Source organism: Trachymyrmex septentrionalis, unplaced genomic scaffold (assembly GCF_001594115.1).
Source record: "Trachymyrmex septentrionalis isolate Tsep2-gDNA-1 unplaced genomic scaffold, Tsep1.0 scaffold77, whole genome shotgun sequence".
Classification (NCBI taxonomy): domain Eukaryota; kingdom Metazoa; phylum Arthropoda; class Insecta; order Hymenoptera; family Formicidae; genus Trachymyrmex; species Trachymyrmex septentrionalis.
Window position 1 is genome coordinate 495616 of NW_017305957.1, and position 15281 is coordinate 510896.

Genomic DNA, 15281 nt, shown 5'->3' on the forward strand with positions numbered 1-15281 from the left:
CTTTTACACCGAGATAGTTCTCTATCGTGTCGACGGGCCGAAGAAGAGAGATGAGTCACAGAGGGGAACAAGAAAAAAAATGCCAATAAATATAAGGAGACATGCAATTAATAGCCGTAACCGGATTACGACCGTCGATACGGTATAGCTAGCGGGAAATATACATATGGAAGTACACGAAGAAGAAAAGTATCGACACAGTGTCTCCATCGGAAGTTAATACTCCTGATGCTCGGAACATTAACATTTGCTGGTCAACGCTCGATCGCTTTAACAACGAGCAACAGCCCAAGACACATTTCATTGATTGTGCACTTGCTAAAGTGCACAATCAATGAAATGTGTCTCGGGCTCCCTTTCCTCACATCACCTTCCTACTTCGAAGACGCAAAGAATTTCTATTTTCGTACAAGAAGATCCGGATACCTGGATCCTCACGATACCAACGCGCCTCAAAAGACGCGTTGGTATCGTGAGGATCTGGGTGTCCGGAAAACAAGGGTAAGTGCTCCTTACAGTCCCGTTTGCGTTCTCTTATTTTGCAGACCTAAAAATGTACGTTTATACAATGATGATATCATGATATCGAGTTGCACTTGCCGTCGCCGATGACGGCAAGACACCGGGAGCACGCTGCGACCAATTTTCGTTTGTCGTTAAGCGGAAGGTATACGCGCCAAAAAGCGTCCAAATATAACGCATGCTCCCGATATTGTTCTCGTTTCGTAATTATTATAATTAAGTACTAAACATTTTTTTTTTAACACTCATTACGTTTTTCTATCAATCTATTGTCTATGACATACATTGAATTTGCATATATTATGTTCCTCGCTTTATTCACCTACTCTAGCCCAAACACGTCTCTAAGTAGATGTTTTTTTTTTATATATAAATAGATTCATGATCTTATGACTTTGCAATGCATCGTTTTGAAATAAATTGCTATAAGTTATAATTTGTTTCAAAATGAAGCGCCAGAAAGTCCTAGAAAAGATTGCGTTCCGTTTCTGCACATGAACCGTATGGATAACAACGCATTATATGAGCGCATCGACTCGTTCTCTTGTTCTTATCACTCTTATTGTGACTAGAAAAATGAAACGGGCCATACGCGCCTGGAATTCATTAACGAATACTCATACAATTTAATATTAACTTAAGTAGTTTCTAGGACATTTGTTACGAATTCCAGAATAACAAATGTCCACAACTTGTAGCGAACATTCCCGCGCAGAACGATCTCTTTCCCGCTTAAATAATTTTCGCGGCATTGCACGGAAGACCATTCTCATACAGGCATGAATTGCACGTGGAGTGAAACAGAACGACTCATGAGCTCTTCATAGATGCGTTCGCTTTGGACGCTTCATTCTAAGGGTGCATTCCGTTTCACGCGTGATGCGCATGATGTATCGTTATATCCATTTTTAATTTTTGGTGAACAACAAGAATATAAATGATATATCATGAGCATCATACGTGAAACGGAACACCCTCACTTCATTCCATCTTCCTTCCATATGTAGTAAGCAATAAAGATAGAATCAGGGCGTCATCACATAGTGACACAGATTTTGCGCATAATGTGTGTAATTAACCGGGGATCATTTTTCGAATCATTACGTTTCTACTACGCATTTTCTGTTATGAATTTCTGTATGTTATATTTTCATATACTTTTAGATTATTCTAATATAAATATCAAAGGTAGCATTTATTAGTAAAAAAATCACATGCATGAGAAAAACTCGACGATTTTCAGAAATTGTATACAATAAACGTACATATATAAGTGTGTATGCTACGTTACGCAGAATTCATCTTCATGTGTCACATGGAGCGTATTACAAACTCGCGTAAGGGTGCCATTTCATTTGTGAGTTTTTGTCGTGATAATTTTTCAAGGCTGTTGATTGGCTATAGTATAGAGAGATCCGAGGACTTCTCTGTCCTGTACACATTTGTCGACAAAAAACTCACAAATAAAATAGCACCCTAACTAATAATAATAAATTGCTATCTTTGATATTTCTATTTGAATAGTCTAAAAGAATATAAAAATATTATTGATTATCATATATGCCACTTGTTCCATGAGATATATAGAAATTGAATTTAATAGTAGCGTAATAGAAAACATAGAGCTGCAATAATTTGAAATATGCGCAATGGCTCCTAACTGGTTACACGATACATGTGAAAAACTGTCTGTGTCATGGAATGGCATCCTAAAACTTAGAGTGTGTGAGCACTTAAAATGAACGCAGCTCATATGCACCAGTAACAAATCCTAAACATCAAAATCACTTAGATGCACTTGTTTTTACAAAAATATCCACTTTGCGAAGTTATATATGTATGGTAATAACCGTGAAAATTTACAAATATAAATTTACAATATGTTCGCTGCAAGTTTTCCAATGTTAAACTAAATTTCTTTTTAAGTTACCGTCCTTCTCGCTTACTCCATATGCCTTGTTAAAATAAATAAATTAGATATATACAAACATATGTACGTATTCAATAATTAAAAGGTAAGTGATTAAAAATATGAAAAAGAATTATTAAAATAAATAAAAAGAAATGTGCATCATCTTATTGCAATTAATCTGGTCCATTCTCATTTACTTTTTAATTATTGAATATGTCTTGTTTCCAATCATATTGTTTATTGAATATGTACATGTGTAAAATGCAAGGCCCAAGCAATACGCCTATTTCCAATTTCTTACTATTTCTTTATATTCTTTACAATTTTTATATATTTCATATATTTTACATATCTTATATATATTTATATATCGTCTATTATATGTACATAATATTCAATTGCATATATGATATGCAATAGAGCTATTATTATTATATGAATACATAGGTATGATATAAATTATGAAATATATATGACATGGCTATTTCAAATCAAGATATATGAAAATATATACTTTGATTCGAAATAGATGCCACATGTAATATAAAAAAAACAACTAATGAACATATATAATACAACTATTTTTTGAATTTGTTTTCTTTAATTTTTATTTTTTATGGATATCTAGACAAAAATACACAAAAAAAAAAGAAAAAGAAGAGGGAAAGAGGAAAGAGAAAGAAAGAGCGGGGATAGTTATTGGCAAATTATATGCCTTTATCTATTTTGATTGAAAATTATTAATGAATTCTATTCAAGCAAACATTATAAATCAAGAAAAAAGTCCTTTTTATGACATCGCCTGATTTATATGTACCGTATTCTATTTGATCTGAAATTGAATAAAGTTTTTTTAATAATTTCGAATTCTTATTAATATTTCTGATCATGCCATCAATGTGTTTTGATTGGTCAAAAAGCTTCCTTTTGCGACAGATGGAATCATTTCCATCGGACGTAGCTCAGAAATCTCGAGCAGTCTCAAAACCGTTTTTCATGCTTAACAAGATAACAAATGTACTGTACAAAGCAACGCGTTAAGCGAGAAGGATGATATTACAATAAAACCGAATTACAATAAAATCGAAGGATGATATTACATTGAAACTTGTCATCTCTTACTGCGTAGTATACCTGAATGGATTGAAGTCTCTATTTACTACGGAGAATCCACGAAACTCTTCTTGATCGATGTCGCACGATTTGTCTGGACTATCCGGCGTTAATACAGGATCCTCTTTTGTGAACACGGCATCAAAATTAATCGCTTCTTTTTCATTTTTCTAAAAATTTCGAGGAGCAATTATGTAATACAATCCTGTGTTATTTAGTATTTATTAATTAAAATAACAAAACGCGAGACTCACAATTTTAGGTCTGATTGGAGGTTCTACTTTACGCGCTTCGAGAGCTTCCCAATCTAGATGTTTGAAAAATGGCTGGACCCTTATAGCATTTTCGCCACCGTCGGCTGCAACACAACCTAATCGCTTGGCAGGATTCTTGGTCATAAAAGCTTTTACAACAGACACTGCATCTGAAGAAACCCACACTGGAAACACTAAGTCATCTCGCAATATTGCTTCGAATAAATCGTCTTCGGTCTCGGCCTCGAAAGGTGGTTGTCCAGCCACCATTTCGTATAACAACACACCGAGAGCCCACCAATCAACACTAGCACCATACGGCAATTCTTGAAGTATTTCCGGAGCTATATAGTCAGGCGTACCACAAAATGTCGATGCCGTCGATTCTCCCTCAATTATATTCTCTTTACACATTCCGAAGTCCGCAAGTTTACAATGTCCTTCCGCATCCAGCAGTATGTTGTCCAGTTTCAGGTCGCGGTATATAATATGATGTTTATGCAGAAACTGAAGCGCGAGTGTCACTTCTGCTGCATAGAAACGTGCCCTCGGCTCTTCAAATTTTCGAGCCTTCTGGATATGGAACATCAGATCGCCTGAAATAAATCAAGAGATAATAGGAGTATTCAAAATAGAAGGTACCTTTCACATTTTATTCTAAAATGGGAATTTATACCTCCTTTCACATATTCCATAACAAAGAAGAGTCGATCAACCGTTTGGAAACAACTGTGGATAGCCGTTAGGAAAGGATGTTTTGCTGCGAGGATTAAAATCTTCTTTTCTGTCATGGTGCAGTCTACATCTTCATCTTGAATAATAACACTTTTTTTCAAGATTTTCACGGCGTAAATCTCTTCGGGATTACTTTTCAGTTCGACTAACATTACTTTACCGAAACTACCTTTACCGAGAACCTTAATAAAATTAAAGTCATCTAAACCAATTTTTTTTACATTGCTGTTTCTATCGTCATCTTCGTTAGATGAGTCTCTTAAACTTAACTGTGAACCATCTTTGGCGTAAGATGAGTCTCTATGACTCCACTGCGAATCATCTTTGGAATTAGTGGAATCTCTTTGACTCAATTGCGAATCATCTTTGGTTGAGTCGTTTTGACTCGAACAACTTGCGCCCAATTCGTCTGTCTGATCATCCCTTGAAGATATTTTTATCGTTTTGTCTTTTTGTCCTTTTTTCTGTCCTTTTTTCATTCCCTTTTTATCTTTTTTAAATTTTTTATCATCTTGATCTTTCTTATCTTCATCCTTTTCTGCAACTGTAGGTGTTTGTGGCCGTGAAGATACTCTAATCTTCGGAAGTCTTAATTGCTTATTTGCACAGAAATTTATTTTTTTCAAAATTTCACTCAAAGCCTTGGTATCTATACCACAACTGGGTGCAACGTTCTTATAACATCGTTTATGAACATTCATGTTGCAAACTATAGGAAAAATACAACGCAATTTAATAAATTGACTTAATAAAAATTTTTATAGAAAACAATATAAACAATATTACATTACCATCGCATTTCAAGCCTTGTCTGAAGAAGCCGTACAATAAAGATCCGCAGTGGTCACAAAATGTCAATGTTTTATAATTATGAGGATTAAACCGATGGGGAACGTGTATATTGAAGCGTGCTGTTGCCTGCGTGATTTGAGTCCCTTCCTCTCCTTCGACTACAATAATCTGATTGAAAAAATTTTTAAAATCTTAGAAAGTAATAATAAAATGATAAAACTTAGTAAAATAAAATCAAGATTTTGATAATATAGAGAAATTTTTGTGTGTGTATATACACATAGATATAAATTATTATATTTTTCGCGCAAATACACAATTTCTGATTGAATCATTTAATCACAACTTTATTTAATCACTGTTTAATCATAAGAAATGCACAAATAAGATTCTGATAAAACGGTGATTAAGGAAGGCAAAATCCTTATTAATATATCCTTGGAATAGTCCCATTATTGCCGAGTATTCCCTGAGACCTCTTTGATAATTTTTTCAAAAATTTGTCCAGAGTTAATTTTAATAATATCTCGTCGGTAATAATGTCAATTAATAATGCAAAACGTAAGTTACTTGTGATGTTTCTATTATGTTACGTCACTATAGAAATAACTAATAAACATACCTCTTCTTTCATTCCTGAACAATTCGTTATCACCAAGTTATGACATCTTTTGTGGACTACGCAAGTGCATACTGAAACAGCAATACATAAAGTATCCCCTTATAAAAATGCTCGCTTCCAAGATGTAACAGCACGTCCAAAGCTAGCTGCATGCGTGATAAGACGCATCCGGAAATTATTTACAATAATACCATAAGCAGAAATAAAATTGAAATTCACTTAATATTATTCTCAACATCAGCAGTAGTTTCGATACTAAAAATATTATCAAGCTCTAAGATAGCATATTTGGAATTTGTATTGAAGGATAACATGTAATAAACTGAAAAACTATTTAGCTACAAATCTAAATTGTATCGAAACGAAATAAAATCAGGATAGACAGAGACCTAGCTAATACATTAAGAATCAAAATCCTTACGTTACTAACTAATATAGCAATAAGTTAAGTAATAAAATATTTAATCATGAAGCAGAATAATACCAAGGCGGTCATGTGTACTAGTCGTGGTGAATAGAAAATGCATAAATTGACGCGACAATTATAGGACGTTATGGTAGTTAGGAATGAAGCATTAAAGACGTAAAACGTTAAATCGATGAAATAAGAGTCTTAATCGTGATTTTTCTCGTCGTTAAAACTCGCACATACACATTCATAACTGCACACATTCATACGTAAGGGTGCGGCAAGCGGATACATAACTATAATCTGTTAATAACAGTGTATGTGTCTTCTCACCTTGACACTGATAGCCTTGCTTGCCAAAGCCCCTGAAATATAATAGACAAAACACGTCACATCCTCATAATCCTTCCTAAGACACATACGTTTGCTTTCTTCAACCATGCTTAGTCATCATCTATACTACTCCTTGATTTTGATATGATTAATGACTTGTGTGATGAGAAAGATTGATCAAATCACTTCATAGATCCTAGTCAATATTTAAACTTTTATTTTACAAAGTATTTGTTTATTTAAAAATATTGCTAATTAGAACAGTATGTTGTGCAAATGTTCCAACACCTAAATATTTTGAAATGGATTCAGCAAATTATATAAGGCATGTATTTTTATAAAACCCAACATGTAACCCTGTTTAAAACAGAAAAAATCCCAAATAGTGTTTGTAGAGAATGTACCCTGGTAGCAATACCAAGCTTGCTTATTCTAATCTGTACTTGAGTCTCTCGAGTTAAAATAATTATTTATAATAATCCAATCTCCAATGCAAACCAATATTAATTACATACTAGCTAATAAATACCTTTCCTTGACATTACTAATACAGATAATGAGAAAAGACCAAATACCCAATGCATGCAATCCTGCATTTTGCAAATTTTTTAATTGATTAATTCGAGATGTACTATTAACTAAATTTTGATGTGTTTGTAAATGTAATTACGGGTGAAATATACAGTTTAAGCATGCTCCCATTTTCCTATTTTGAGATAGCACGCACTCTGCTATCAAAGATAGCGATCAAGAAGTATTGTATATAGAATCTTAAATAACAGAAGCGATGTTTTTCTACAGGCATACATACCAAATGAAGTCACGACAGTGCGAACAAAACGTCGGTTGTTTCAGAAAGGTAGCCATAAATTTATGTCCATTTATTTGATGAACCCTTCGTCGCATCACTCTCTGGCGACTCAAGGGCTCTTCTTTCTCTTGAAATTCTCTTTCATGCCGATCTTTCTTGCCTTTATTACGTGCCTTACGTGCTTCACCACTAGACTCCCCATGAAAACTTGGTTGCCGAACTAAAATATTAAATCACGTTAATTAAATCATGTATACTTATAAAACATTGAGATTTTTCTTACTTGGCGCATTCCACATTGCTATTATTAGTCGTAATCTTCCCTGAGGTTCTAAATCAACCTGCAACAATTTTCATTATTAATTAGATAGGCCTAAAAATGCACATTACATTTTCATATATACAGTCTATACACTAATTTTCTCAAATTCATTTGAATATTGTGTATAATTCTAACACAAATGCAAATTTTTCATTATATTTTTTTTCCAGAAAAAGACCAGATATTGTAGAATATGATTATAAAAAGTCCAAATGATTATACAATAAAAGTTCAAGTCTACATAATAAATTTAAAATAGTATTTATTTACAAGAAAAAATTACATTAAATCAAAGTTTCCTAAATTTTTGAATGTGATCCTAAAATTTTGAATGTAGAAATATGTACAAAAAATGACTTTTTACAGCATTTAATATTTCTTTTTAAATTAAAGTTATCTTGAAATTCTGATCCAAAGTTGACTGTTCACTCTCTATAAAATGTATTTTTTTTATTCCAATACCTTATTTTTTAGCCATGTTACATAACATTTAAATGCAAGATTTTTCTAAGATAAGTAATTTTTCTAAGATAAGTAAATTTTCCCCATATGATAAAGTTATATATACTTATAATCTTTAATTTGTAGCTATCAATACACACACACACACACACACACACACACACACACACACACACACACACACACACACACACACACACACACACACACACGCACGCACGCACGCACACACGCACGCACGCACGCACACGCACACAGTATAATTTATCACTTATCATGACGGATTCCGCTAAAAGAGCTTTCCAGAAACGGAACACAGTCGTAGGCTAATATTACATTTATCTTATTTTTATCATACGACAAATTTTTTAAGCCTGTTAATTGAATATATAGAATAAAGAGATCTGAGAACCTTTTTCTCCTGCAGTCAATTAACACGCTTGCAAAATTTATCGTACGATAAAAAACGGAAAAATCTAATTAATATTAGCCATACACTATGCTTTTCAATTGTGCATTAAACCTTATTGTGTTACATAGTATCGCTTGTGTATAATCGTAGGCAGAATAGTTGCAACATCTTTTTTTTTTTCAATAGATCCATAAGAGCCAACTTGCTCGATGAATTCCAAAACTCATTAAAAAAAAAAGTGTTACGACTATTCTATCCTACAACTATTCGTTGCTAAAAAGCAATGCATATTGATTGCACGATGACACAACGTGCTCAACATACTGGAATGATTATATCTGTGTGTTTGACGATTAATCATGTAATTTTTTACCTATAGTGAAAATGTGAAAAACAAAAATTTTATATATATATATGAAAATTTTTTATATATGTATATATGTACATACATACATAAAAAAATGTTTATTTTTCACGTTTTCGCATTAGGGAAAATTAAAGTTACATGATTGATCCCCTAGGCTTTAAACACTTTTTGCATATGGACAGGGTGCTCAATGTTTTTATGCGTCATCTACCAAAGTGAGGAAAACTTCTTCATGTTTAACAAAAATACAAAAATTTACGGTCATTCATCTAACCCAGGATCCTATTCACCGTTGCTTTAATTATATATAATTATACCAAAACTGATATTTCACGATACATATAAATACTTTAATGTATATGGGTATATACTTACAAAAAAAAGATAATTATCATAGACACTCTGTGTGTGTGTGTGTGTGTGTGTGTGGGGTGTGGGGTGTGTATGTGTGTATGATTGTGTAGCATACAGTGATGCCATCTAGAAAAACAGGGGTAGAACCACAAGCCGGTATTCATAGTTGAGATCTTGAGATTTTTATATTTAAGATTATCTTAAGTACAGTCTTAAGATCACCAATCCTCTGATAAGCCTTCTAGCCTAGCTAAGTATTAGCACCTTAAGACATTACTTAAGATTTACCGTCTTGAAATAAAACTGAACTGTTGATAGAATACTGTTCTATGTTTCAGTTTGAGCACCCTGCGCGTGGATTCCAGTTGCAGTCGATAATTCATCTTCTCTGGTAAAACGAAAGAGATAAATTATCGACTGCAACTGAAATTCACGTGACAAAGAAAATGCAGAAATAATCATTTCTCATGGTAAAACATTGGGATATACATGAAAATTCACCTTGTCGTCAACAAGATACAGAGACAACATGCGTGTCCAAAAAGGGGACATATGTCTTATGGATTTTGAGGACATTTTTACATGATGTCTGAAAGACAACTTGAATGACATCTTCAGGAAGCTTTATGTCCGTATTTTGGACATATTGTTTTCTGGATATCCAAAACAGTAAAAACAAACGATTTTATATAACAGAATCCCCTTAAAATATTTAAAATATTTATGGAAACTGTCTGAAAGACATCTATATCAATATATAATCTATCTGTCTGATAGACATCTATATCAATATAGTATCTTCAAGATGTCTTATACCTATATTTTTGATGAACAATTTCCTTAAGACATCTTGAAGATCACATAGAAGATTTAAGGGATTCCCAGATAACATCATGTCCAAAATGCGGATATAGATGTCTTCAAAATATCATCAAGATGTCTTTTAAATATCGTGTCATAGAAATGTCCTCAAGACATCTGTAAAATGTCTTACAGACGTCTGCTTTTTGAATATGTATGTTGTCTAAGCTTCTATAATTTTATTTGTCTATTTTATCGACTAAATGCAATAATTTTTGTGTCGCATTTTCTTTTTCTTTTTTTTTTTCAGATTTAAAAATTCTTTTCCGAATTAAAGTATACGCATTAATATGTGTCTGTAAAGTGGAGCTTATACCGAAATGTTTGAAAATGAAATTTTTACTACTTGTTAGTTGAATGTAGCGTCTACATTTGACCACATCGAGGCGACAACATTGCTTCATGTGATAGCTTTTACAATCTGTATTTACGAAATTGTAGTTTAGATTAATAGATTACATGAACAAACAACGTTGAGTTCTTGAAATTAGATTTAGACGCCTAATTCGACATGAAAATGCGTCAGAAAAATTTATGCATATGATATTGATGTAGTATGTAGTGATGTCAATACACGTAAATTGTATGTGTGGAAATCCTACTAAATCAATAAAACAGACGATTTTAGGATCTGCAATTTTAGATATGTATATTTTCGATCAATATAAATATTCTTTTCGATTTCATAGCATATATTATTGCGTTGATAGAAAAGTTACAAGAGAGAAAAAAAATCAGCATTTTTGATAGGAAATCGACCCTCTAAAGTTGATTTCTCTTCATTATTATCTTAAATACTAATTTATAACTCTCTTATATGATTCTATCAGCGCAGGATAAGCAAAATATTTTATGCAAATAAATTATTTTAATGTTTGTAATTTAGTTTTTTTAATTTAAGAATATTTAATACTTTAGATAGCACAACGTATTATATAAGTTGTATATTATTAATATTTAATTACACCGCGTAACATAAGTATATATACGTATTTATCTTTCGCTTGCTTAATACTTCAAAATCGTTCTATCAGCTATACTTTATGAAACATTTGTTTGATTCGATTATTTGTTAGATCTTTTAATTTTATTTGATCTCCTAACTGTCGTAACTAATTCTTTTATTTCATAAATACTACATTTATTATTGTCCGAGATGTAACCTAAAATAATTTGTAACACTATTTATAAAATTTTATATTCTTAAGCTTTAACTCATTAAATAAAATTTTATGTATGTATATAAAAATAAATTTTTTTTAGATTTGCATTATTTTAATTTTGCATTATTTTAATATTTTTTCTCTTCTTTTATAATATAAATGTATTAAAATTTATTTTGCAAAAAGTGTAACGTTTTGGTATTAATAGGAATAAGAATATTAATAACAAAACACATAGAAAATTAATTATAATTATAGTAATAACTTCTATATCTTTGATAGAACAGTTCCTTTTTCTGTCCCATTTAGAACAATTCTTTACACAATTGATAATTCAAATATTCTGTCTAATTGGAAAAGAGGTATTTTCATAAAACTAAATTATCAAACTTAAAGAAACTAAAAAAAAAAGATCTTTCGAAAATAGATTAAAAAAAAATTTTTTTTTAAATTTAAATTTCATTTATTTTTCTATGAAGTTACACTGTTTGTTTTCCATTTCTCAAAAAAAATGCCAAGACTTTTGCAATGATCTATCTCGGTGATATTGCATAACTTCATAGATGGAAAATTTGTTACATTAGAAAAATTTTGTATTTAAATTCTACATAAGTAATTAAAAAAAGATATTACAGTAAAAAATGCATTTTATAGGGAATGAACAATACATTCATCTGATCAGAATGTCAAAATAACGTTTAACGTTTTGTTTTTACAAAAAAAAGGAGGTTAAATATCTCAAAAAAAGCTACTTCCTATTCATATTAAATTCTTAATTATTTAACCTGACGTGCTGGTAAAATTTGACGTATGAAATCATGCATTTTCAGCATCAAAAGATCTATAAGAAATATTTTGTTTGGTTCAAAGTAATTAAAAATATATTTTTTATTAAATGTAATTCTTCTTGAATTAATTTTATACTTTTATGTAGAATTTATGCACTTTTAGGTTTAACCATATAATAATATTAAACGCGCATAAGAGTGAAAAAAGCCATATTTTTGGTCAAGGCAGTTCTTCATGCCTAATCATATTTTTCTTTATGAATTTATATAATTTCCAATTTAAGCTGACTGTGCATGAATTATAAAAAAATTTTTTTACAATTAAAGCTTTGTTTTAATATAAGATAAAAAGACAGCTTCATTTTCATGTCATATACAAAATTAAGTTATAATTGGATTAATTTTAATCAATGAATTATGTGTAAATAAAAATAAATGTTTATATTACATAATTTTTTTTATAAATAAAAAAAATAGTTTCTAAATTACTTTTTGATAATTTTCGATAAATTGGCTGTGTAATAATAAATTTGTTGTAAAAATAAATTTTTTTTATCAACAGAATATATTGCAGTTTCTTATAACAAAAAGCTTTTTCACATTTTATTTATTTTGTTAGAAAACATTAAACGTCCATTATAAGAAATGTAATTTTTTAACAATAAACTTTTTAATAATACTTTTTAAATATTGTAAAATTATTCATTTACTGATTAAATTATTATAAGTATTATTTTGATGTTAGTATAATTATATATAAGTGTCTTCAAATACGATGTTTTTCTCCAAAATCATAATGTAATAAATATCTATTTAATATTTTGATCTATTTAAAACAGAGAAAATTTTTTTTTGTTACAAAAATTTGCCTAATGTACTGTGTTCCATTAAATTTTAAACAAAAGAGATAAGATCAATAAAAGATGTCAAAATATAAATTCTGTTACAAATAGATTTCTCTAAATATTCCTTCAATATTCTGAATATAAATATACAGTACAAATATTTTTATTTTCTGATATATTTTGATAAATTTTAAATATTTTGTAAAACACTTTACGTATGAAATATATATAATGAGATAAAAGTAAATTAACACCTAAAACACATATTTATGTAAGAGGAAATTTACATCTCGACATCTCTCTTTGATCGAAAATCTCGTTGCTAAAACAATTCATAATTAAAAAATGTGTTATCTAAATTTCTTACAAGAGAATAAACTTGTTTCAGGAACACCATGATATATTTTTTGGACGATTATTTTGGAAATATCGTATGATCATCGTTTTCACACGAAAAAATGTAATCGTTTTTGAAAAGAGCACACAATTTACAATATATATTATATTTTATTTTTAAAAGCAAATGTGTTTTTTTGCACGATTCATTTCATTATTCTATGTGCAAAAATATTTAAAAATAAAAAAACGAATTGTTTACGAGATATTTCACATTTAATGTCAAAATGTCAGAATAAAATATCTTCTACATTATTAACTTTCCGTTAATCTTATTTAAATACTTTTCTAAATTCATCGTGACTGCAGAAATCAAATTATATAAAAAAAAAATCGTAGTTTTTATAATTTAAAGAACATCGATAATTTTAAAATACCAAAAAAATTTCACTTTATTAAAACATTTCAAAAATTTCAGCATAAAGATTATGTTTAAAACATATTTCTCAAGAAGCAGTATTTTTTTAGATTAAAGAGACATCACCTAGCAACACACACACACACACACACACACACACACACACACACACACACACACAATTATAAAATAAGTATAGAAACTATAAAACGTGAGAGACGCATGTATAGAACAAAATTCAAGGTTTGTTGGTAATTTAATCTTTCTCAGCAATAAATAAAAATAGCATTTATACACTCTATCTTATTTAGAGTAATTTTATATAAAGTAAGAAGATATTAAAGAATATACCGATTTTATTTATATCAATCTCATTTATATATAAAATTAGCAATATATTCTGCTTTAAGTCAAATTATTAAAAAAAATTTGCAATCGTTTTTTTATTCCTAAACATAATATCTAATTTACATCGACTTAAACCCTTTAAATGTGTGTTAATTGAAGATTGTAAATTGAAGATTAGAATTTAATTAAAACAAAACGGATTAAAATTATTTAATTGATCGGATTCTAATCTTCAAACCCCTGAATCTCTACTCAATATTCCTGCATTGTGAAAAAAGATCTAAATTTTAATAAATCAATTGTTCGAATAGTTTCAATTAAATATTAAAGAGAAAAATATACTTTATTTGGTGCAATAAACCATTAATTTTACTTAATTTCTTTTTATTAAGTAAACATTTATTTATAATAAGTAAGTAAATGTTTAATTGGCACTATTCAAATAAATTTTTATTGAAATTTAAAATATTTTTCTTAGTGTGTGAATCAAGATGTGCAAAATACATATTATCCGTGTGTTTGGTATTCATAATTCGAACGGAGAATATCTTTAGCTTAATTTAAATAAAAATTTTTTAAACTAATAAATGTAAAACTAAACACTGACAGATCAACGAGTCATAATTACGGTCAGTAATAATTTTTGTTATAATATAAATTCCAATATCACGAAGAAAGAATAGGAAACCAACGATGGCATCAACAGGTTTGTTTTTATTGTTGAACTGTACTACACTAGAACTTTCTTCTTGCTTTTGCTAAATATCAAATATATATATTTATTTAATTTTAAGTGCAAAGAGCGTATGTATCTAGTTCAGCTCTAAAAAACAGATTCAATAGCTCTCAGTTACCATACGTATTTTTACTTCCATCGTTACCGCGCGCGGGGGTATAACGTATCCTGTTGAGTTTAAGTATTTTTAATTTTCAATAAAATGCACCGATTAAAATAACTGTGTAAAATCTTTATTTTGCAAGATCTAAAAAAGAGTTCCGTATAAGTAGAGTCGCCGAAAATTGTGTGTATACACACACACACACACACACACACACACACACACACACACACACACACACACACACACACACACACACACAC

The 15281-nt window shown here is 30.0% G+C and overlaps 1 protein-coding gene across 2 annotated transcripts in view; it reads right to left on the reverse strand.

Annotated features, from left to right (window-relative positions):
- Window positions 1–39: 39 nt before the first annotated feature.
- The window catches only part of LOC108754172 (protein kinase C-like), a 17337-nt gene continuing 2095 nt past the window's right edge, over window positions 40–15281 (reverse strand). The window contains exons 2-10 of one of the 2 annotated variants that reach the window (XM_018496293.1): window positions 7787–7844; window positions 7504–7723; window positions 6693–6724; window positions 5951–6021; window positions 5328–5496; window positions 4478–5245; window positions 3802–4397; window positions 3569–3717; window positions 40–547 (exon numbers count right to left, since the gene is read on the reverse strand). In XM_018496293.1, the coding sequence (XP_018351795.1) occupies window positions 535–547; window positions 3569–3717; window positions 3802–4397; window positions 4478–5245; window positions 5328–5496; window positions 5951–6021; window positions 6693–6724; window positions 7504–7723; window positions 7787–7844 (2076 nt within the window). In that variant the 3' untranslated portion in view covers window positions 40–534. Of the gene's footprint in view, window positions 548–3552; window positions 3718–3801; window positions 4398–4477; window positions 5246–5327; window positions 5497–5950; window positions 6022–6692; window positions 6725–7503; window positions 7724–7786; window positions 7845–15281 lie in introns of those variants that run through there. The other variant, XM_018496292.1, reaches the window with a different exon arrangement.